The sequence below is a fragment of the Metopolophium dirhodum genome, chromosome 3, assembly GCF_019925205.1.
Source record: "Metopolophium dirhodum isolate CAU chromosome 3, ASM1992520v1, whole genome shotgun sequence".
NCBI classification, from domain to species: Eukaryota; Metazoa; Arthropoda; class Insecta; order Hemiptera; family Aphididae; genus Metopolophium; species Metopolophium dirhodum.
This window is the reverse complement of record NC_083562.1, coordinates 36,404,097-36,427,714: the sequence shown is the minus strand read 5'-3', so window position 1 is coordinate 36,427,714 and position 23,618 is coordinate 36,404,097. Positions and strand designations below refer to the sequence as shown.

Here is a 23,618-nt window from a genome sequence, read left to right as displayed (position 1 = left end):
AATGATTGTACAACCGTAGCCCGGAGGACGACGCGAATTACACTGGTTTACTAGTCGGTACGGTTCACTGTATATAGTTAGAAACTTGTGTTTTCCTCGCCATCACTACAGTGAAAAACAGAATCATTCATAGATTTGAACATTTACTCGGACAATTTCATCATCGACAATGACCGACACCGTTGCCACAACTCCGGCACCAGTCGTCGCATCGCCGGCCGCCAAGAAGTCTCCTGCAAAGAAGAAGTTGTTGGCCTCTAAATCCAAGAAGACTACCGTTGCGTTGCATCCGACCACCGCCGTGATGGTCACCTCGGCTATCAAAGAGCTCAAGGAGAAGAAGGGTTCGTCGCTGCCAGCCATTAAAAAATACTTGGCCGCCAACTACAAAGTCGATCCCGCCAAGTTGGCGCCTTTCATTAGAAAGTTTTTGAAAGCCGCCGTCGCCAACGGTACCGTCGTTCAGACAAAGGGAACCGGCGCTTCGGGACATTTCAAGCTGCCCGTGGCGGAGGTCAAGGCGAAAAAGGTCGTTGTAGCGAAAAAAAAGAAATCGATCGTCAAAAAAGTCAAAGCCGCCGGAACACCCAAGAAAAAGAAGCTCGCTGTAGCCAAAAAACCCGCGGCTGGTGAGCCAGCAGCCAAAAAAGCGAAAAAGTCTACTGCAACCAAACCCAAGGCAACTACGCCGAAAAAAGCCGCCCCGGTCAAAGCGAAAAAGCCGGCCGCCGTCAAACCCAAACCGAAGAAGAAGAAGACTCCAATAAAGAAAACCGCAGCTCCCAAAAAGAAGTGATAGCAATACACACTACTTCTTTTCCCCTTACATTATAAAACGGTCCTTTTCAGGACCACCAATTGTATTGAACATAATAATTATGATTTTTTTTTTTTTTTTTTATTAAGAGTAAAGCTTCAACAGCTGAGGTTTGTGTTGCCTTTGTAGGACGGCCTAAGGCCTATATAGAGCTCCAGGCTTTGCCTTTTCTCTCTTATTTCATGTTTGCCTTACAGTATTTGGACGATTTGTCAGTAAGACATAGTTTATTGGGTCAGAGCCCGAATGTGATGGAATCTTGATACAGAAGCTCTATGTAGAAATACAGCTATTGCCAACTGTATTGTTTCCGAAATAGATTGAATATCGGCTGACTGTCTTATTGCTTCATTTGTGGTTAGGTAATGTGCTCCGGTTATTGTTCTGAGTGCAATGTTTTGGACAGCCTCTAGCTTCTGCCAGTTTGATTGACTAAGTTGAGGTGCCCAAACAACTGATGCGTACAGGAGGATTGGTTTAATGTAGATGGTGTATAGTTGGATTCTGGTCCTTAGCGGAATCGGGGAATTTTGGTTCAGTATTGGGTAGAGTGAGGCTCTGACTCCTTTTGCTTTTTGTGTAGTTGTTTTTAAGTGTCCGTTCATTGTCAGTTTTGTGTCCATCGTTACGCCGAGGTATTTTATTTGGTTTTTCCATTTGACTGCTTGGTTTTTGATTTTTATTTGTCGAAGATGTTTATTCTGTTTACTGCCAAATATAATGGCTTCGGTCTTGTCTATATTTAATTTAAGTCTCCATTTATCTATCCAGATCATGGTCTGATCCATTTGTCTTTGAAGTTGACATATTGCGTAGTTCCTGTTTTGATGGGCTGTGTGGAACATGGTGTCATCTGCGAAAATGGATGTTTGTATTCTGTCGAGAAGTGGGAGATCATTTATATAGTGGATGTAGAGCAGAGGTGAAAGGCAGGAACCCTGTGGTACTCCTGCTTGTATTTGTCTTGTCGTTGATTGTTGGTCAACTACTCGTACTTGGAACGAACGATCTGATAAGAATGATTTAATTAATTTAATTATATCTATTGGAAGTTCAGTGTTTGTTTTTAGCTTGTAGATTAGACCATCGTGCCATACGCGGTCAAAAGCTTTTTCCATATCAAGAAATGTTGCAGCAGTGTATTTCTTTTGTTTTTGGTTGTTTTTTATTTCTTTGAATAGATGGAAAAGTTGTGTGGTGGTTGAGTGGCCTTCTCTGAAAGCGTGTTGCTCCGCCCGAGGTTTTATGTATGTTCGTAGAGTTCTTAGGATAATTTTTTCAAATACTTTTGAAATGGTTGAAAGTAGAGATATTGGGCGGTGGTTTTCTGGGATAGAGTGGTTTTTCCCTGGTTTTGGAATCATGACGATAGTGGCTTTTTTCCATATCTTAGGGAAGTAGGAAATTCGAAGACATGCCGTGAAAATGTGTGCTATTTGTGTGATAATGTTGTTTGGTAAGTTTTTGAGTGCTGTGTTCGATATGTTGTCAAATCCTGGTGCTTTGCCATTTGGTAGTTTATTGATGATGTCTAGGACTTGCTTGGGATTGATGTAGATGTTGGATGTAGTCTGGTCAAGATTTATTTTTGTGATGATTTCGTTTACTTCTTGTCGGTCGATTCCTGAATTTCCTGCGAATTGGTTTTCCATGGTGTCTGCGAATAGCTCAGCTTTTTCGTCGGCTTCAAATATTTTGTGGCCAGCGGTTGTTTGTAGCGGTGTATCTGCGGCTTTCTTATTGAGAAGACGACGATTTAGTTGATATAGTGATTTGTTTTGAAAGTTTAACGTTTCTGTGAAAGCGTTCCATTGCGTTTGTTTGTGTTCAATTAATAAGTTTTTAACGTATGCAATTTGAGCGTTGTATAGGCGTTTTGTTCTCGGGTCTCTGGAGGATTGCCACATTTTTCTAAGTTGCCGTTTGGTTGTTATTTCTAGCATTATTTCGTCAGGAAGTTGGGATGTGATTTGTTTTGGTTTGAGAGTGTAGGAAGCGTTTTCTTGTGTAATTCGAATGGTGGTTGTTAGATTGTCGATTTTGTTGTCAATTTCTTCCGGTGTTTGAACGCGGTCAATTTTTATTTGGGAGAGTTCTGATTTGAATTTGGCCCAGTTAGTTTTCTTTAATGTTTTAGGAGGATTGCTTGAGATTGGTGATGCGTTTAAATTTAATTGGATTGGATTGTGGTCTGACGACAGGTCATTGTGATTTATTATCGTATATTGAATTGACGGTAGATCCAGTAGTATGATGTCAAGGACGTCTGGTCGATGAGTTTGAATATATGGATAATATGTCGGTGAATCAGGAGCAGCAATTGTATAATTGTTTGCTTCCGAGTGACGAAGTAATTTTCTGCCTGCAGTATTTGTTGAGAAGCTGTTCCAGCTCGGATGCTTGGAGTTTAAGTCTCCGGCTATTATGAAGGGTCCATTGTGGTTTGTTAGAATGTCTAGGTCATTGTGGTGGAGATTTGCACTAGGACTTTTGTATACTGCCGTGATTTGTGTTATTTTGTTTTTGAGTTTCAATTGTACTGTGGTAGATTCCACAGTGGTTGGTAGCGTGACGTGTTGATGGATTATGTTTTTCCGTATTAAAATTGCTGTGCCTCCTGAAGAGGGAGCGGTTGGTGCTTTTGGGCGGTCGGTTCGGTAAACGTGATAATTTGGTATTGATATTTTATTTTTGGGATTTAGTCGGGTTTCACCAAGTAGGATTATGTCGATTTTGTTTTGTTTTACAAATGTGGTGAGTTCTGGTATTTTGTTTCCGATACCGTTGCAATTCCATGAGATGATTTTGAATTCATTCATCATGGGGTGTGGGTATGGCGTTGATGATTTTTTGGACTGTTGTGATGACTGCATTCTTTGATGTGACGTCTTCACATTTTTGAGCTGTAGTAAGGAGGTCTCTAATTATTTGTAAGAGCTTTGATGTGTCAATTGTGATTTCGGTTTTTTCCGTTTGGTGTTTTGTTGCAGTCGCGTATGATCTTGTATTTGTTTCTATGGCTGTTTCATGTGTTGTAGATACTGGTATATTTGTTGGTGGTACTTTGAGCATGGATTTCTGAATGAGTTTGGTTCTTATGACTTCTCTGGGTTGTTCGGTTTTTTCTTTGCAAGTATTGGTGTAGTAGGGGCAGCCCCTATAGTTAGCAGTATGTTTGCCATTGCAGTTACAGCAGGTTGGGCTGTCTTCTTTCGGTTTTGTACATTCTTTGCTAGGGTGGTTTTTTCCGCATTTTACACATCTTGGCGAGTGCCCGCACTGAAGTGATGAGTGGCCAAATCGTTGGCAAGAGAAACATTGTGCGGGACCTGTTGACTTGTATGACTCTATTTTGACTCTGACGTAGAATAGTTCGGTTGTTTCAAAGATTTCTTTGACATTCTCTGTTCGTTTTAAGGAGACCATGTGAATCGGAAGTCGCTTTTCATTTTTGGCAAATGCTCTGACAAAGTTTGGTTTGAAACCCAACTCTTCGAGTTCTTCCGTAAGTTCTACGTCAGTGACGTCAAGTGGGACTCCTTTGATAACAATCTTGAGAGATTTTTCATCGGGTAATGCAAAAGTGTGATAGTTGATTTTGTTGGTGGCCATGAATTGTTGAACGAGTCTGAAGGAAGATTCTTCAGGGCAGTTAATTTGAATTTGCAGTGGTATTGATGTAGTTTTCGCGGTAACTTCGTCAAGCCCTTGTACTGTATACATAGTTTTTGCTATCATCCGCCATGGATGTGAAGCGCAAGTTTGGACGAAGATGGGAGGTATGCGGAAAGTTTTATTTTCGTTAACAGCGGTATTGTTTTGAGAAAGGTCAGGTGTCGGAGAGCGAGATGTTGATGCTGGGCTATCGGGCCAGCTGTCTGCAGAGTTTGTGGTTTCAGATGATGGGGTCGGTGATTTGTCTTTGGTTCGTTGGGGGCCTCTTTTTCCTGATGGGGTTGGCGATTTCTTTTTTCTCTTGGTCATAGCGTGTACTGGAGGAACTGCTGCTTGAACGTTTGGACGAACTGTGATATTATTGATGATGAAATTGTCCGAGTAAATGTTCAAATCTATGAATGATTCTGTTTTTATGATGATGTTGAGCTGAGGTTTATTAGCCTGGTTGGGTTTTTGTACTTTAGTGTTGTCGGTAGGGGGAGGAACACGTGTGTGTTGGGTTTGGCAGATTTTTGATTGGGCACCCGTAAGTATCTGCCATGCCCGGGTGGGGGACGGCGGCACTTGATTCTCCGGACACCGTGACTTGCCCGAAGAAAAATGCCGTTCCTGGCCGAGAATCGAACCCGGATCGGCTGCATCGCAGCCGACGCCTTAGTCCGCTCGGCCACTCCGTCCCCCAATAATTATTATTGTAATAAAAAATATCCCCCCCCCCCCCCCCCCGTACAAGATCTTTATGATTGCCGAAAGAGTTCGCATATTTATAAACATTATAATAGGTCATTTCGGACAATATGGACAGTTGTGCAATACAAGGTTTGCTTAAAACAGCAGGCACTTTACATATTGATTTTGTATTAAATCAATAAAAAAAAACGTGTTTAAAACCGTATTTATAGTACATTTCGAATAAGTCCATGTATTTTTTTCTACTCTGCGAGATACTTTTAGATCTTAAGCGGAGCGATGAATGTATAATTTTACAATGATGTGTGTTGTTTTTCTATTTTTTTGTGTCTGTGTACACGATAAGTATCGAAGTGATGCTTTGATTTTCAATTTCTGATGTAACTATAAAACAAATGACCGCTAAAAAAAAAAAATGCTCTAAAAGTTGTGATATAATTTGTATTATAGTACACGACTATCGCCTGATGTTTAGCCTTCATTATGAATATAATATATTATATTTCATCACTATTCAGTATTGTAGGTACTTATTATTCAAAATAAATGGTCAATATAAAAGTTTAAAAATATATAAGAAAAAATGTGGATTAGTGGATTTCGCTCTGCTGTGTGCAGTAGGCTACAAGTGGTTCACTGTATAATGGATGGCATTAAATTTCAATTCAATGTATAATATTATTGTACACGAAAAACGATTCTGGGCGGCGACGGTTTGTCAGTGTGGATATTTTATATTATATATTTTGTATTGTTATTAATTTATTATTAATACAGTAGCCGGTAAGTTGAATAAATATTATAAAACAACAACAAAATAACTAACATCTTTATTCTTGATTATTTAATATGTAATTTCCTCCAAATTTGAACATAAAATACCTATAAAAAAAAAACTGTGTTTTTATATTTTTGAGACTTTTTGTAAGTTTTCTAACCTTAGCTATAAGAGTTGAACATTTTATACTACATTTTAAAATTTAAAATATGATAAATGTTATCAAAATTTAAATGTTTATGAAAAAAAATTGTGCTTATGTATTTTTAATATTTTTCAAATGTCATTGTAACAATCTTGCCTTGTATTACAATTGGAAACAGAGAATGTCTGTAAGCAGTTCAAAACAAATCAATATTTTTTGAAAATTGTATCGTGTATAGAAAACGATAATTTAAATATATAGTGAAAATGCCATCTACGTATCTACGTGGTAATTTGTTTTAGAGTCACTCCAAAAATCAAAATCGATTTTGTCGAAACCGATTTTGCGTAGACATTCCCGTTTTTCCTTAATTTGTACGTTGTGTTTCCCGGCGCTTTTGAAAACTATTGGGAATTTTAAATTTTGACTTCCAAATGCACCAACTAGATTCACTTTCCCATCGAACAAGATACTGTTGGAAAAAATCGTAGTAGTTCTATTGCTCCAAACCATGATCACAGTCACAAAAAAAAACGCACATCATTGTAAACTCAATATATAGTCATTCATAGCTCCGCTCAGAATCTAAAATTTAAGCCTTTTGGCTTTTACAAATATTATTAATATTTTTAGTCACATATATCATTGTTTAATAAAACGTAATTTATTTTAAATTATTATTATTATTATTTTAGAGTGATATAGTGTTTGTAAAAGCCTAAAGGTTTATATTTTTTAACTCACTTTTATATTGAATGTTGTTTTAAATTTTAATATGGAATCATATTATTTGTAAACTGTAGGTAAGTATAAGGAATAGGTAGTAATCAATTATAATAGTTATAACTAGGGCGCGCATTTCAATGCAAAATGCATTTTTTTCTGGTTGATCTTAAACAGTGCTTTCCAAGTACATAATTCGTTTCGTGTAACGATTGCTTCAAAGCTAAAAATTTTGATTTACATTTTTATTGCATATTTCGACGTTTTTTTATTTTTAGAATTATTGGGTAATTTTTGTTGGTTTTTATGCATATTTGTTCAATATGTCACCCGTACCAGATAAATAACAAATAATTAGTGAGTTCGTGTAACATCACGGTCGTATGGCGTATGTTTTTATTTCATGTTCGTAATTTTAATAGGGATAAATATTGTGTTAAGCAATGCCCCCCCCCCCCCCAAAAAAATCATCAAAAAATGAATACGGTATTTTTAAGTTTATTTCTAAAGTCATTTTTGCGGTAAAATGCATATTTTAAGGGCATAAATTAAATTTTTTAGAGCATTACAATCCACGCCTTGGTTATATACTTATAACTATTGACCGTCGGGAATCGAATAATTCAACGTATAAAACGTATTATAGTACAGGCGGTAATGTTTAGTTTTTGTGGAAGTTTGATAAATACGTCATTTTCCCCGTAAACATAGTAATTGTTACAAATATGTTTGTATTACTGATGATTGATAAGAAAAATATATTTAATCCAGGATTTGTCGGTACCTATATTGCTTCAATTGCGTAACCTAGTTAAAAAATTCTGAAATACCCAAGTTTGCATTATAGACGTGTAAAATGTGCAACTCTACTTATTATTTCGTGTTTTCTGGGATTTCTTAGATGACATCGAGTGTTTTGATTATTATACATTGCCGGTAACAATGATATATTCTATACAGATAAATGTATCTATGATTTAGATAAGTGAATTTTTTTTTTTCATCTTGGATATGTCGAAGACACTGGTGTCAACTGCCGATGATATATATATTTTACGCATTTAACGTCAATATTTTACTGTAAATGTTATAAAGGTTTTCCCCTGAAAGCGAATTGTCAGTTCAACTAATATCGATTAATAGAAAACAGAAATTGGTGGCCCTGAAAAGGGCCGTTTTAATGGAGTTGTGGTCGTATTTCAAAACGGACTTATTTGGAGCTAGTGTACTTGGTCACGGCCTTAGTTCCTTCACTGACTGCGTGTTTGGCCAATTCACCTGGCAACAAAAGACGGACGGCAGTTTGAATTTCCCGGCTGGTAATGGTCGAACGTTTGTTGTAGTGAGCCAGACGACTGGATTCAGCGGCGATGCGTTCGAACAGATCGTTGACGAAGCTGTTCATGATGCTCATGGCCTTTGAGGAAACACCGGTGTCGGGATGTACTTGCTTTAACACTTTGTAGATGTAGATGGCGTACGATTCTTTCCTCTTGGGCTTGCGTTTCTTGTCGGACTTGGTGATGTTCTTTTGAGCCTTTCCGGACGATTTCTTCATCGCTTTACCGCCTGCGGATTTACCTCCTGGAGCCATGTCGATAAGTACAGTTGAAATTACTTGTTGACAACTGGAACGTTTCGGTCTGAATGATGCTTAAAACGGCGAAAAACGAGTATATATATTACCAAACCAAAGCTATACGTCGTTCATTTATTGGTCAAATAGCACTAAGTATGACGGACTAAACAGGATTCTACGGTGGTTACTTGATGGTTGGAAACAATGGTTTCTTTACGAAAAAAAATATAGAAATGCCGATTGAAAACCGCATCGTTAAGTAGTAATTGATCGGTAAACGGTGTCAAGTTTCTTCGTCTAACTGTTTGGTTCCATCCAATAGCAGAAATGTTTTCCTATTTTTGCCTATATAATGTGCGGAGCAAAACTTAATTTTCATTATCACTCATCACATCACGTTCAGTTCACATCCGAGCAAGACGTCCTCTGCCAACTACTCTACAGCCAGCCGTTTTCAACGCTTCAACAGGGCAACAGCGCCCACGGTTCACACCACGAACCTTCAACCACAAAACAGCCGTTCTTACTGCTTCAACAGGGCTCCAGCGCCCACGGTTCACACCACGAACCTTCAACTCAAAACAGCCGTTTTCACCGCTACTCCGACAGGGCACCAGCGCCCAAGGTAAGCCGTCGCGAAAGCGACGGGTATCCACCTCCCACCGTTTATCTGTCGAGGGGCCGCGCCCTCTCATTGCCGCAGAATCCCATCCCTGACCAAACCAAACCCCCCTAAAACCGCCCGTCACACCACCAGAAAATCGCTCTTTTCAGAGCTACAGTGTTAAAACCCTGAGTTTGTTACGGTCTTGCCATGGGCAAGACAGCTAACAAGCGGAAGGGCCCCGCGCAAACACCCGGGAGTTCCAAGAAGGGACGTCCACGTGCCTCGCCATCCCCACCGTCCACCTTCCTAAAAGGTCCACAGAGGGATTCCCCACCCTCTCCAACTCCGTCGACCGACTCATCAATATCAATGTCGTCAAACTGCTCCACTTCCGACACCGAGTCAAACAAATCCGCCCAACACTCCGCCCCGACTATGAAACCTCCACCAGCCAAAACATCCGAACAACAAACCCCGACATCAGCCAAACCCAAGCAAATCAGGCCACCCCCCTTAATCTTAAACTCTGCGTCCTGGCGAAAAATCGCACCAACCATTTACAAACTTCCGAACTTCACTCCATCGGCAATTACAGCCAAAACCACATCCAATGGACAAATAACCGTCCAAACTACCGACCCCACCCACTTCCGACAAATTCAGAAAGTCCTAGTTGACAGCAAAACTGAATTCCATACCTTCAGCCTCCCTGAAGATCGTTCCCTTAAGGTCGTTCTAAAGGGCATACCGATCGACATCACCACTGACGATCTAAAATCCGAACTAGAAACCCTAAACTTCCAAACAAAATACATCCGCCGTTTCGGTACTCCCGAAAAACCGATGCCCATGTGCCTCGTACACATTGCGGCAACCCCGAACGCCAAGGATATCTTCCTTCTCAACTCCCTATTTTATCTAACGATTTCGGTAGAAGCCCTTAAACCTTCCGGCCCGGCACAATGTTTTTCGTGCCAACGTTTTGGACACGGTTCCCGTAACTGTGGCCACCCACCCAGATGCGTCAAGTGCGCAGGAAATCACTTGGCATCTGAATGCCAAAAAAACTCCCGACCAAACCCCGACATGCTGCAATTGCGGCGGGCCTCATACGGCTAATTTCCGCGGATGCCCACATCTCTTGACGATAAAACCCAAAATCGCACCACCAACAACCAAACCCCAAACCCTGCCACCGACAACTCAATCTTTTACACCACCCCTGCCCCCACCAACAACTACAATAAAACCCCAAACCCGCTCGTACGCTGCAGCCACCACCGGCCAAGCGCCCCCACCACCACCACCACCAAAACCGACCAGTCCCGAAGCCCCACAAATTAACCTGTCCCTCATTTTAAACCTCCTGACCAACCTCTTAACAGCCATAGTTAACAACCAGGACCCCAAAACCCTGATACAAACAGCGATACAATCATTCTTAACCATACTATCCCCCCAAAATGGATAACTTAAAAATTCTATTTTGGAACTCAAACGGCATTAACCACAAACTTGACGAACTGCGCTCTTTAGCACTAAAACTGAAAACCGACATAATCCTACTTAACGAAACCCACCTAAAACCCTCGGCCAGACTTCACATTCCTAACTTTTTTACGTACAGGAACGACCTGCCGCCCGTGCGGGGCTCGCCCGCCCACGGAGGCACGGCCGTTCTCGTCAACCGACGTATCGTTCACCAACCAGTTACCCTAAACACAACCATCCAAACCTCTTCCATCCTCGTACAACTCAACGGCCACGAAGTACTTATTTCAGCCGTATACAAACCACCCGGAACCCTACTAACGACAAACGACCTCGACCTTTTGACAAAGAGTGCCGAATGGCAAATTTCGGCAGGCGACTTCAACGCCAAACATCCGCTGTGGTATAGCCACACGACTAACGCTGCCGGCCGTGTCCTCTTTGACCACGCACAACAATCGGACTACTCTGTAACTGCTCCCTCTTCTCCCACACATTTCCCGACATGCACACGATACAGACCTGACATACTCGACATCGCCCTCGTACGACTACCCTATCAAACCCAAATCACTAACCTCAACGAACTATCTTCCGACCACAACCCCATTCTTCTAGATACACTCTGCACTCCGATCTCTTCTTCTCCACCGGTTACGAATCGGTTTATTAACTGGAAAAAATACACGACAACTCTCGCGAACTTACCGAACTCAACCACTCAACCGACCAACGACCGTGAGTCTATCGACCTGGCAATCGAAAACCTCACAAAACATATCCAACAAGCGGTTGAATCCAGCGTATACGTACCGACACGCAAACACCCGTCCACTGTAGTACCAGACTACATTAAACTGGAAATACAAGACAAAAACCGTATACGCCGCGAATGGCAAATAAACCGCGACCCGACAATTAAACGACAACTAAACGCCAAAATATCTCTCATACGTACCTTACTCGCAACGCACAACACTGACCAATGGGACATCTTTCTTAACTCACTAGACCACCAAGACGGTTCAATATACAAACTCAACAAATGTCTCTTACACAAACGTCCAGCATCTCACCCACTAACCGGCCCCGACGGCCTAGTTTTTCCGGCCAACGAACGAGCAGAGCTGATAGCCGACTCGCTCGAACGTCAATTTCAAACAAACCCCGGCCCCGACTTACCAGACGTAACCGCTCACTCCCAGTACCTACAAGGCCTTGACATCACCCGATCTAACCTCTTTACCACTCCCGGCCAGATACAAGACATAATTCGCAACATTCGCAAAAAGAAAGCCCCAGGTGACGACCTCATCACCAACACGGCTCTTAAATTCCTACCAAACAACATTATACTGTCCCTTACTCGGATCATCAACAGCGCCTTCAGAATCTGCTACTTTCCCCTTGCCTGGAAAAAAGCAGTCATCATCTCCATTCCCAAACCTGGCAAAGACCATAAACAACCCGAAAACTATAGACCAATCGCCCTCCTCTCCTCCCTGTCCAAAATTTATGAACGACTCATCCTCACCCACCTACAAGACAAACTCAAAAACAAAATCCGTCCCGAACAGTTCGCCTTCAGACCCGAACACTCGACCACACTACAACTGACCAAACTCACCCACCAACTGAGCGAAAACTTTAACAACGACTTAAACACTGCTTCCGTCTTCCTCGACGTGGAGAAAGCCTTCGACCGCGTCTGGCACGAAGGCCTACTCTACAAACTCTCCAAACTCAACATCTCGTTAGAAATCGTAAAAATCATCCAATCCTTTCTCACCGACCGTACTTTTACCACTAAAATCGAACACTCCTTCTCTACTACCAGACACGTACTCGCAGGAGTCCCTCAGGGCTCCTGTCTCTCACCGACGCTATACTTGACGTACATTAACGACATTCCAACGACTCCTAAAGCCAACCTCTCACTCTTCGCTGACGACACGATGTTCTTCACTAGTAACAAAAACCCCAAACGTGCAACCATACAACTACAACACCAACTCAACCTCGCGTCCAACTGGTTCCACAGGTGGCGAATCAAAATAAACCCGACCAAAACAGTAGGCGTCCTCTTCGGGCGTTCTAATACAACCCACATTCCACCTCTAACCATCGATAACCAACCCGTTAACTGGTCAAAACAGGCCAAATACTTAGGCGTCACGATTGGACGTAAACTTACATTCAACCAACACATTCAAGACGTAACCAAAAAAGCTACCCGCGTCCGTGGTATGCTTTACCCCTTACTTAACCGTACCAGTCCCGTTCCGCTGAAAACAAAACTTAACATACTTAAACTCTACGTGACCCCTATACTTACATATGCTGGCTCTTCCTGGGCACCCTTTATCGGCCCCTCCCATTGGAGACGTATTGAATCCGTCCAAAACATCGGCATACGCACGATAACCGGTATGCCCACTATCGTTAGAAACTCGGCCCTTTTAAAATCAGCCAACTTCAAATCTATTCAAAATTCCATTTGCTCTCAATCAAAAACAATGTTCTACAAAAACTCTTTTTCCGAATACGATCATATCCGCCTCTTAGGTAAAACCCACTCCCCTCCAACCACCAAACGTTTACTCAAACCATACCCATTAAATTGGACTGACTAACATAACTGAACCTACCAATCAACCCCAAAATCCATCCACTAGTAGAGGCACAAGCCTGGAATAGTAAACGGCATAGCCACCCCTCCCAAAGCAAAGCAAAAGCAAAGTTAATTTTCATTAGTCACCAGTTGAGTTCCATACAAAACAGTCGTCAAACCATCAGTCATGAGCGGAAGAGGCAAAGCAGGAAAAGCGAAAGGAGGCAAGTCCAAGACCAGATCGTCCCGTGCCGGACTCCAGTTCCCGGTCGGTCGTATCCATCGTTTGCTGAGAAAGGGAAACTACGCCGAGCGCGTCGGAGCCGGAGCACCGGTTTACCTGGCCGCCGTCATGGAGTACTTGGCAGCCGAAGTTTTGGAGTTGGCCGGTAACGCCGCGCGTGACAACAAGAAGTCCCGTATCATACCCAGGCATTTGCAATTGGCAATCAGAAATGACGAGGAATTGAACAAATTGTTGTCCGGAGTGACCATCGCTCAAGGTGGTGTGTTGCCCAACATCCAGGCCGTGCTCTTGCCAAAGAAGACAGAGAAGAAAGCTTAACTTTTTGACCGGGGGACTACTTCATTTACCGTCGAATAACAACATATATTTAAAACGGCCCTTTTCAGGGCCACCAAACTATTAGCTCACTCATAGGGAACCGGTACAATTTAAGCCATATGATGTACGTCTTGTACACCAGCTTTGCACAGATACTTATAAATTGAATTATTTTGTTCTCCCGGGGGGCCCACGGGATAATGATAATTACAAGCAATTTATTATGCCAATAACATTATAATTTAACAAATTGATATACTTCAATAATTAATGTTACCTGTTCTGGGATAGTTCCCGCCACTTCCCGGTTCCTATGTTATTTCAATATTAAAAAGCAATTTATCAATCTTTATAATCATGTACCTTCTTATAAATTAATATTGATCAGTTGGTACGAATTTACTTTGAATAGAGCACCGTTGTTCAACCATTTTTTTTGTTCAATTGTGGTAGGCATAAAAATATTTATATTCATAAGACTAGATGTGAATTTCTAATTTATTGTTTTGGTTTTTGAATACTAATATTAAAATGGAATATCGATAATCGCAACTAACGGTGTACTAAACGTATGTGTAGAAACTTAAAAAGAATAAAATTATCAACACATTTTGCATAATATATTTTTGATAAACAATGTAAATTTCATAAATTGGCACAAAATAAAATTTTACAAATTGTATTTTTTATTTATAATATTAATAACAAACATAGTTACTAAATATATATTGATATTAAACTGTATTAAACTGTTTACTTCCTAGTATATAATAAATCTTCAATATTAAATAAACTATCGTGTAACTGATGAAAACACTAATTGTAGATTATGAAATATCCAAAATATTATTTTTTATTTAATACGGCTTAAGATATTTGTACCGAGTGAAAACACAATATTATTGTTACCATATTTTTATTACTACCTCCATATTATTATAGTAACTTATTTGATTAAAAATATTGAAAACGAAACGTTTTTAACGCAATGGTTGGTAAATAAAATTTGGTACATTATATTAATTAAAGAGAGTTGAAAACAACAAAATGATATTCAAGATAATGATCCGGATCTCGATGAAGTTAGTATTAATGGAGAATAAAATATAAAACAATAAGATATTGCTGATAAGTCGTTGCTAAAATGTAATTTTAAGACTGAGATCGTTTTTTTATTTTGTTTTATTAAAATTAATTGTTTCATGTTATAATATTACAAATAAGTTTGGTAATTTTAATTTTAAAATGTTATTGTTTTTATTATCATACATAAGAATACAGTCTATTATTATTCTATTAGTTGAAGCACTAATTTATTTTATTTTGTTTAAATTGAAAATATTATGTTAATTTTATTATAATTTGTAGACATATTTTTGATAAAAGTAAAAGCATTTTTTCTTGAAATATATACAGTGATAGTTTTTTTATAATTGTATGTGTATATATTTTCATTATTTAATAATGTGGGAGGATGCCATTGCAATATTTTAGTAAGTTGTATGCCAAGTCATAACAACAATCGGTAATAGTGTAGTCTTAAAGTATTAAGTCATGGTAGTAGTCAGATATTATTGTCTTAAGGCGCCCGGTGCCGATGCAATTTTGTCCTCAAAAATACACTCTGCGGGAATAACGATACCCCCTTGTAAAATCAACCAAATTTCAAAAAAAAATTTTAATTGTTAGAGGGAAATATTCTACAGCCCGCATTGATCTCTTTTTTCAATATTTTATTCTCAAATTGTATAATATATCGAAAAAAATACAAGATAAAAAACATTTTTTTTTACAAATTTTTTAATACAATTATTTGAAATAAAATACAAAATCAGAGACCGATGCGGACTGTAGGAAGTCTTCTTCTTTCAGATAAAAAAATAGTCATCAAAATCCGACAATTCTACAAAGCTTGAGAGTTATTCCCGTAAAGTAATTATTTTCGATATAATACGCCCTATCAACCCCTCCTAAATAGGTATCGGGTAGTAGATTAGTGAAAAAGAATTATAATTGAGGTGGCAACTAAAATATAAAATTTAATTTTCAAATTTTATAGAATTGTGGAAAATTTGAAATAAAAAAAACCTTAAATTTTAAGTAAGTTTCATCGGATACTATACAGATGCATAAATAGTCACACAAGTATCATATTTAACCACATAAAGTAAATCATTAATTCATTCACGATTTGACAACATTTTTCAAACTTTAAATTGCTTCTCCTGAAAACTAGACATTTTTGACTTATGTTGTTTGTACTGAGCATCAAAGTATTATACGTAGGTCATTCCGATTCCATGATCCATTAAAAAATGGTCATGAAGTAAGCCCCCCTCCCCACTTTGGCCGATTCACTTCAAACCAGCGTCAATAATTAGCAAATTAATGCTGATATATAGCTGACCTAATTTGCAAAAGAATTCGCCAAAATTACAATTTTTATTTGCAAATTCTAAAAACCAATTAGTTTACTAAATATTGACGCTGGTTTGAAGTCAATTGGCCAAAGTGAGGTGGAGGGGACTCACTTCATGCCCATATCCACTAAGCGTTATTAAAAATATCGAGATACTGTGAGCGCATTAAATATGAATATAAAAAAAACATTAGGTAGTTAATTACCTGAACTCAATTTTTTTTCCTGGTTAACTAATTTTTTCTTTTAAAAAAAGTAATATCGCATGTTTGTTCAAAAGGTATTACAAAATATTATATCTTAGATTCTGAGCGGAGCGATGAATGTATAGATTTAACATTGATGTATGTGTGTTTTTTTTAAACATTTTATTTTTCGTGTTCGTCATCGCCGTTTTGGGGCAATAAAACTTCTTCGATTTTGGTTTTTGGTGGAACTATAAAATCACGAAAATGTGCAAAATATTTTGTTAGAAAATGTAAAACCGATCCGACTCTTACAGAGTACGATCAGTTTGACAAGAATGACTGAACTAGACTGACAAGTTGCGGAGGTGTGTTGAGTTTGAATAATTTGTGCAGTAGTCCGTCGTGCCATATCTTATCAAACGTTTTTTTTGAAGTCGAGGAAGACTGCGGCTGTTTTTTCCCCGCGATTTGTTGTGTTGGTCAGGTGGTCAACTACTTGCGTTAGTTGGTTCTTTGTTGAGTGCTGTAGACCAGTGGTTCTCAACCTTTTTGAATTCGCGACCCCCCTATAATGTCACCAAGATGTCTAACGACCCTTTTGTAATGTAAGCGTTAAAAAATTGAAGAAACTGTTATTATTGTATTTATTTGTGTATATATTTTACAAAAAAAGGTATATTATGTACATTTGAATATTTTTTAAATTTAATGACTCTTATGCTGTTGTTGATTTGAAATAATTTTGTCAATCCTTGGCTCAACAGATTCGGATAGACTTATTCTCATTGTTGGCGATATATCCAGCCGATTTCTCGATTTAGGTTTAATTGTAGTCATCGTAGAAAATCCTGCTTCGCATAAGTATGTCGTTGAAAATGGAATAAACTTTTTTAAAGCTTCCTCTGTTAATGCAGGATATTCAGATTGAATTTTGATCCGAAATTTACTTATGTTTTTATTGCTATTAAAAATCTGTTCCAACCCTTTGTCTGAATACAACTCAATTGATTTTTCTTCATTTAATGATGATTATTTATTTTTTTCTGATTTAATAAATGGATTAATAACCCATAAATTGTTTGAACGAATATCTTTCGTTGGATCAAAATATTTAAGAAATTTTTCTTTTAGTTTTAATAAATGAATCGCAATAACATTTTGCATTTCACTTATTTCATTTTCATTTATTATTTTTTCTTCCACCATATTAAAAAAAGATGGGAACATCAAACGTAAGATTTTGTACTCTTTTTTCGATTTTGTTGAGAAATGCTTCTATTTTATTGTTTGAATTAAAAATATTAGTATATGGCCCTTGAAAACTCAAATCCAGGTCGTTGAGAATAGAAAATATATCTGAAAGATAAGCAAGATTTGCTAACCATAAATTAATTTCAAAATAATCACCCAAGGGTAATTTTTTATCTTTCAAAAATATTTCCACTTCGGTTTTATGATCAAATAAACGAGCTAAACATTTTCCTCGTGATAACCATCTGACATGTGTATGTTATAGCAAACCAGTGTAATCTGAACCCATTTTGTCACACATGACTTTAAAAATACGCATATTTACTGCACTTGATCGAATAAAGTTTATAATTTTAATGCAAGTATTTAAAACATTAAATAAATGTCCTCCCTTTAGTGGCCAATTGCTCTCGGTGAATGAAACAATGAGTTGAAATTATATCCTTATGAGCTATCTGTTTAATTCGTGCTACAAGACCATTAAACTTTCCCGTCATGGTTGCAGCACCGTCAGTACATTCCAATACACTTAGAAATAGATAGATCATTTTTGTCAAAGTACACTAAAATAGATTTGAAAATTTCCTCAGATGTACAAAACGTTGGTAAATTTAAACAATATAAAAACTCGTCATTTACGTATTTTTTATCTTCAGTTATAAAAGATTTGATAATTTTTTTATTTTCTTAAACAATTTTTTTCCCACATGAATTGGCGACCCTAAAAAAATTGTTGGGGACCCTCTGGTTGAGAATCACTGCTGTAGACGGAAGGCAAATTGTTCCGGTCTGATCAACGGGGACAGTGTTTTCTTGAGTTTACCAGGACTAGGATCTCGAGTACCTTCGCCATGGAGTTGATCAGTGAGATTGGCCGATGGTTACTTGGATTTTTCAGATCCTTCCCTGGTTTTGGAATCATTATGATCGTGGCCATTTTCCAGAGGGCGGGAAAGTAATGGTATCTGAAGCAGGTGTTCAAAATGTTTGTCAGAACCAGCAAGGTCTTGTCCGAAAAGTGCCGGAGAGCCGTGTTGGATATACCGTCTGGACCGGGTGTTTTGTTCCGTGGTAGACGCTTGAAAATGAGCTGCACTTCTCCAGGAGATACTGGTTGGATTCGGGACTTGGCTGCCGGGTGTAGAGTTCGTATTGAGCTAGTGACCAGCTCGTTTGTGGATGGAGTTCCTTCGGGACAGATGAATTGGGCTACTAAGTTTTCGGCGAAGAGTTCTGCTTTGCCAGGGGAGTCGAAGACTGGGCCTTGTAGATTATTTAGTGGGCGATCAGGGGGTCTTCTGTTTACCAGAGATTTGTTAAGTTTATAGACTCTTGGGTCTCGTAGTCTAAGGCTGGCAAGATAGGTGGTCCATTAGGACTGCCTATGTTGGTGCATCAGGTTTTTGACCACAGATGTCTGGTTGTTGAAATTATGGTGTTTGGCTTCAGGATTTCTAGTGTTTTGCCGCGTTCTTCTGAGTCTGCGTTTTTCGGTGATTTCTCTTTGGATGTTGACCGGTAAGGTGGTTTTGGTCAGTTGATTGTTGAAAACGGAGGTGTTTTTGGTCATGGTTGTTTTGACGAGAGTTGTGAAGCTGCTGACCGCTTGATCGAGTTCCACAGAGGGGGTTTGGCGTTGAAATCACCTGCCGAAATTTGCCATTCAGCACTTTGGGTTAGCAAGTCTAAGTCGCGAGTCGTGAGTGTGGCGCCGGGTGGTTTGTATACCGCTGATATAAGTACTTCGTGGCCATTTATTTGGATAAGGACGGAAGAGGTTTTAATGAGTGTGTTAAGGGTGGTAGGTTGGTGAACGATGCGTCGGTGATTAGAACTGCCGTGCCACCGTGAGCAGGCGAGCCGCGGATGGGTGGCAGATCGTTCCTGTAAGTGAAATAGTTAGGAATATGAAGTTTTGTAGAAGGAGATAGACAGGTTTTGTTAAGTAAGATTATATCGGATTTAAGTAGAAGTGAGAGGGAACGTAGTTCGTTGAGTTTGTGTTTAATACCGTTTGAGTTCCAAAATAGTATTTCTAAGTTATCCATTTTGGGGTGAGAGTATTGGACAGAAAAGTTTTAATTGTAGTTTCTATAAGTGTTTTAGGATCTTGATTGTTGGATAGTGCAGTCAATAAGTCGGTGAGCAGGTTGAGAATCATTGGTAAGTTAAATTGTGGGACTGGAGAAACTAAAGAAGTGTGCGCTGATTTAGATGTTGCTGTGGAGTAAGTGTCTTTGCAGAGACTTTTTGTTGGGCGGAGTGTTGGTTCGGTGATGGAGATACCTGCTGTTTTTGGGCCAAGAATTGGGGGCAGCCTCGAAAGTTTGCAGTGTGTGGACCGCCACAGTTGCAGCAAGTCTGAGCTTGTTCAGGGGTTTTGGGGCAGATGTCGGCAGTGTGGTTTCCAGCGCACTGAACACACCGCGGCGGGTGACCACAGTTACGGGAACCATGGCCAAAGCGTTGACATGAGAAGCACTGGGCTGGGCTGGACGGCGGGCGGTTTAAGAGGTTCAACGGAGATTTCCAAGTAGAATAAGTTGGTAAGGAGAAATATATCCTTGGCAGCGATATGCACGAGACATATTGGCATAGGCTTTTCTGGAGTGCCAAAGCGGCGTACGAATTTTACGGAATAACCCAGGGACCCAAGTTCATTCTTGAGTTCGTCCGGAGTTATGTCGTTCGGAATTCCCTTCAGAACAACCTTGAGGGATCGTTCTTCTGGGAGAGAGAAAGTGTGGAATTCGGTCCCATGTTCCAGTAGGGTGTTTTGGATAATCCGGAAGAGGGACGCATCGGCGGCCTTTAAGGTTACCCGTTCGCTGGAGGACTTGGCCGACAGGGAGCCTGGTTGCAAGTTGGGGAGTGCGTAAATGGTGGGCGCGACCTTACGCCAGGAAACGGAGCTCAGGATTATGGGTGGTGGTCTGAGGATTGTTGGAGATTTATACGGTGATTGGGTTATTGCAGGAAGTAATGTGTCTGTAGATTGTACGGAAGTTAGTGAGGATCGTGAGTGTTGAGTCGAAGCGCTCGAGTCAGAGAAGGAGTCTAAAGTTTCAGAGTCGGAAGTTTTCGATGGTGTTGGAGAGGGGGGAGCAGAACGTTGACGTGATATTTTAAGTAAGTGGTTGGTAGGAGGGTTTCCCCCTTTGCGTTTTTTGCCCATGTGTTATGGGCGTAGGTGTGTTTAATGGGAGGGGATGTGATGCTGTGGCTATGTGAGGGCGCGGCCCCACGACAGCTAAAACGGAGGGACGTCGCTTCCGCGACGGCTTACTTGTGGGCGCTGGAGCCCTGTTGAAGCAGTGAGAACGGCTGCTTTGAGGTTATAGGTTCGTGGTGTGAACCGTGGGCGCTGTTGCCCTGGTGAAGCGGTGAGAACAGCTGTTTAAATGGACGGGTACCCTGGAGTGTTCCAGTGGGCGCTGATGCCCTGTTGAGAGCGGGGAGAACGGCTCACTGAAGGAGCTGCTAATGAACGCTGGCTGCAGAGTATAGTTGGCAGAAGACGTCTTAACAGGATAACTGTTGGCTGGATAGTAGTGAAAAAATTGCATTGCATGGTTGAAGGGACTTATAGTCCTTTTCCTGAGTTTCGGGGGGTTTAGCCCCATGACTCAGAGTAGAAGGTGGTGTGGTTGAGGTGCTTTTTATGTGCGCCTGGTCAGTTCACCGGGTCGGTTTCTATTGAGTTCGGGTGGGCCGATCGTTTTGCCTATGCTTTGTAGGTGGTTGTAGTTTGATTGTTGGAGTTTGACGAACATGTTTTTTGAATTTTGAGTGATGGTTGATTGGATCGATGGGATTTGGCTGGATTTAGAAATGACGGTGTTCCGGACAAACCAGGGCGAGCCAGTGATTGTTCGGAGGGCTATGTTTTGTACTGCTTCTAGCCGTCTCCAGTTTGCAGTTGATATAAGTGCACCCCATGCTGGACCGGCGTAGGTGATTATAGTTTTGACGTACATCTGGTAAATGTTGAGCTTCGTACGAACTGGAATCGGGCTCAGCCGGTTGAGCACGGGGTACAGTGCAGCTCGAGTGCGTCTTGCTTTTTGCGTGGTTTCCGTGACGTGCCGGTTGAATCGAAGTCCACCGTCGAGGTATTTTACTGCAGGTTTCCAGCTGATATCCTGGTTGTAGATTTTTAATGGAGTCGTATTTTTAAGTCCTCTTCTCCCGAACTTTATTGCCAGGGTTTTGTCGGTGTTCAGAGTCAGCTTCCATTGTTGAAGCCAAGGAAGGGTGACGTCGATTTGTGTCTGGAGTTTGTCCACAGCATGCTGCATGCCCATGCTGGTTGCCATGAACATGGTATCTTCAGCAAAGAGGTTAGTCCAGGTTCCGGGAGTAGAAGGCATATCGTTTATGTATGATATGAACAGAATTGGCGAGAGACAAGATCCTTGGGGGACACCTGCAGTCTGTGTTCTTGGTGTTGAGAAGTCGGAGCCGACTCGTACTGAGTATGTTCTGTCGGAATTGAATGATTGCACCAGTCTGGCAAGCGAGGGTGGTACGTGTAGCTGGAGTAGTTTGTACAGTTGTCCGTCGTGCCACACTTTGTCGAACGCCTTCTCGAAGTCCAGGAATACTGTCGCTGTTCGCTCTTCTCGGTTCGTTGTGTTGGCTAGGTGGTCGATTACTTTTGTCAGTTGGTTGGTCGTTGAGTGTTGTGATCTGAAGGCATATTGGTCGGGTCGGATAGAAGTAGATATGACTTTTTTCAGTTTGATCAGGATAATTATTTCCAGGATTTTGGCCATTGAATTGATGAGTGCTATTGGTCTGTGGCTACTTGGATTTTTGAGATCTTTTCCTGATTTCGGTATCATTATCACTGTGGCTGCTTTCCATGGGGTGGGGAAGTGTTGGAATCTTAGGCAGCAGTTGAACATTTTGGTCAGTGTCAGGAGGGTTTTGTCAGAGAAGTGACGGAGAGCCGTGTTGGAGATTCCGTCGGGTCCCGGCGCTTTGTTGCGTGGTAGTCGCTTAATTATGTTTTTAACTTCTCCAGGGGAGACCGGCTGGATTGGTGATTTTGCTGAAGTGTTTAGAATTTGAATTGAGTTGGCGACTAGTAAGTTGGTGGCTGGTGTTCCATCCGGGCAGTTGAATTGTGTGGCTAAGTTAGCGGCGAAGAGTTCAGCTTTCCCTGGAGAATCGAAGACGGGTCCATGATGGCCGTTTAATGGGCGGTTTGGAGGTTTCCTGTTGATTAGAGATTTATTGATTTTGAAAATTTTTGAGTCTCCTGGTCTTATTTTTCCAAGGAAAGAGTCCCATTCGGCAGCTCTGTGGAGTTGGATGAGCCTCTTGACTTTTGATGTCTGGTTATTGAACCTGTGTTTGGATTCTGGGTTTCGGGTGTTTGGCCAGGCCCTCCGTAATCTTCGCTTTTTTGTGATTTCAAGCTGGATATTATCTGGTATGCGTGCTTGATTTGGTTGGTTGTCGAGGATAGATGTATTTTTGGAGATGGTGTCCCGGACAGAAGTGGTAAAGTTCTCGATCACTTGGTTGAGTTCCGATGTTGAGTTGATGATTGGATTCGGACTTGAGATAGCAAAATGCAGATCGACTGCGAATTTTGGCCAGTTTGTAACATGTCTCTGCTGATTTGGTGGGTCGGACGATGGCTTGCCGTGAAGTGTTAGGATGACCGGACTGTGGTCAGACGAGAGTTCGTTTGTGAAGTTGCAGAGTTCATATTGTAGGTGGTTGTTCTTTAGTATTACAATATCTAGGACATCAGGTTGATGTAGGCGCTGGTCTGGGTGGTGGGTCGGGGTATCTGGTGCAACAATGAGGTAGTCATTCTCCTCCATGTGGTTAAGGAGTATCAGGCCTGCAGCATTTGTTCTTTGGCTGTTCCAAAAAGGATGTTTGGCGTTCATATCGCCCGCGAGAATTGTTGGAAGGTCGGTGTCTAGAAGGTTGTCCACGTCCGATGTCATAAGTCGATTTATAGGTCTTTTGTAAATTGCCGAGAGTCTGGTCTCTCGGTTGATTATCTGAATGTGGATGGTAGTGTTTTCCAGAGAGTTGGTTTGGATGGGGACTTCGT

General features: G+C 40.7%; 4 protein-coding genes across 4 annotated transcripts in view; 3 read left to right on the top strand and 1 right to left on the bottom strand.

The window, feature by feature from the left end:
• The window catches only part of LOC132940663 (uncharacterized), a 75,947-nt gene that overhangs the window by 18,540 nt on the left and 33,789 nt on the right, over positions 1 to 23,618 (top strand). The window lies entirely within an intron of this gene.
• Positions 118 to 851, top strand: LOC132942020 (histone H1A, sperm-like). The gene has a single exon (XM_061010305.1). The coding sequence runs from the start codon at positions 170 to 172 to the stop codon at positions 794 to 796; it is 627 nt and encodes a 208-aa protein (XP_060866288.1). The 5' UTR covers positions 118 to 169; the 3' UTR covers positions 797 to 851.
• On the bottom strand, positions 7,993 to 8,464 carry LOC132942032 (histone H2B-like). The gene has a single exon (XM_061010315.1). It carries the CDS (start codon positions 8,423 to 8,425, stop codon positions 8,042 to 8,044), a length of 384 nt encoding a protein of 127 aa, XP_060866298.1. The 5' UTR covers positions 8,426 to 8,464; the 3' UTR covers positions 7,993 to 8,041.
• On the top strand, positions 13,205 to 13,746 carry LOC132942033 (histone H2A). Its single transcript, XM_061010316.1, has one exon. The coding sequence runs from the start codon at positions 13,307 to 13,309 to the stop codon at positions 13,682 to 13,684; it is 378 nt and encodes a 125-aa protein (XP_060866299.1). The 5' UTR covers positions 13,205 to 13,306; the 3' UTR covers positions 13,685 to 13,746.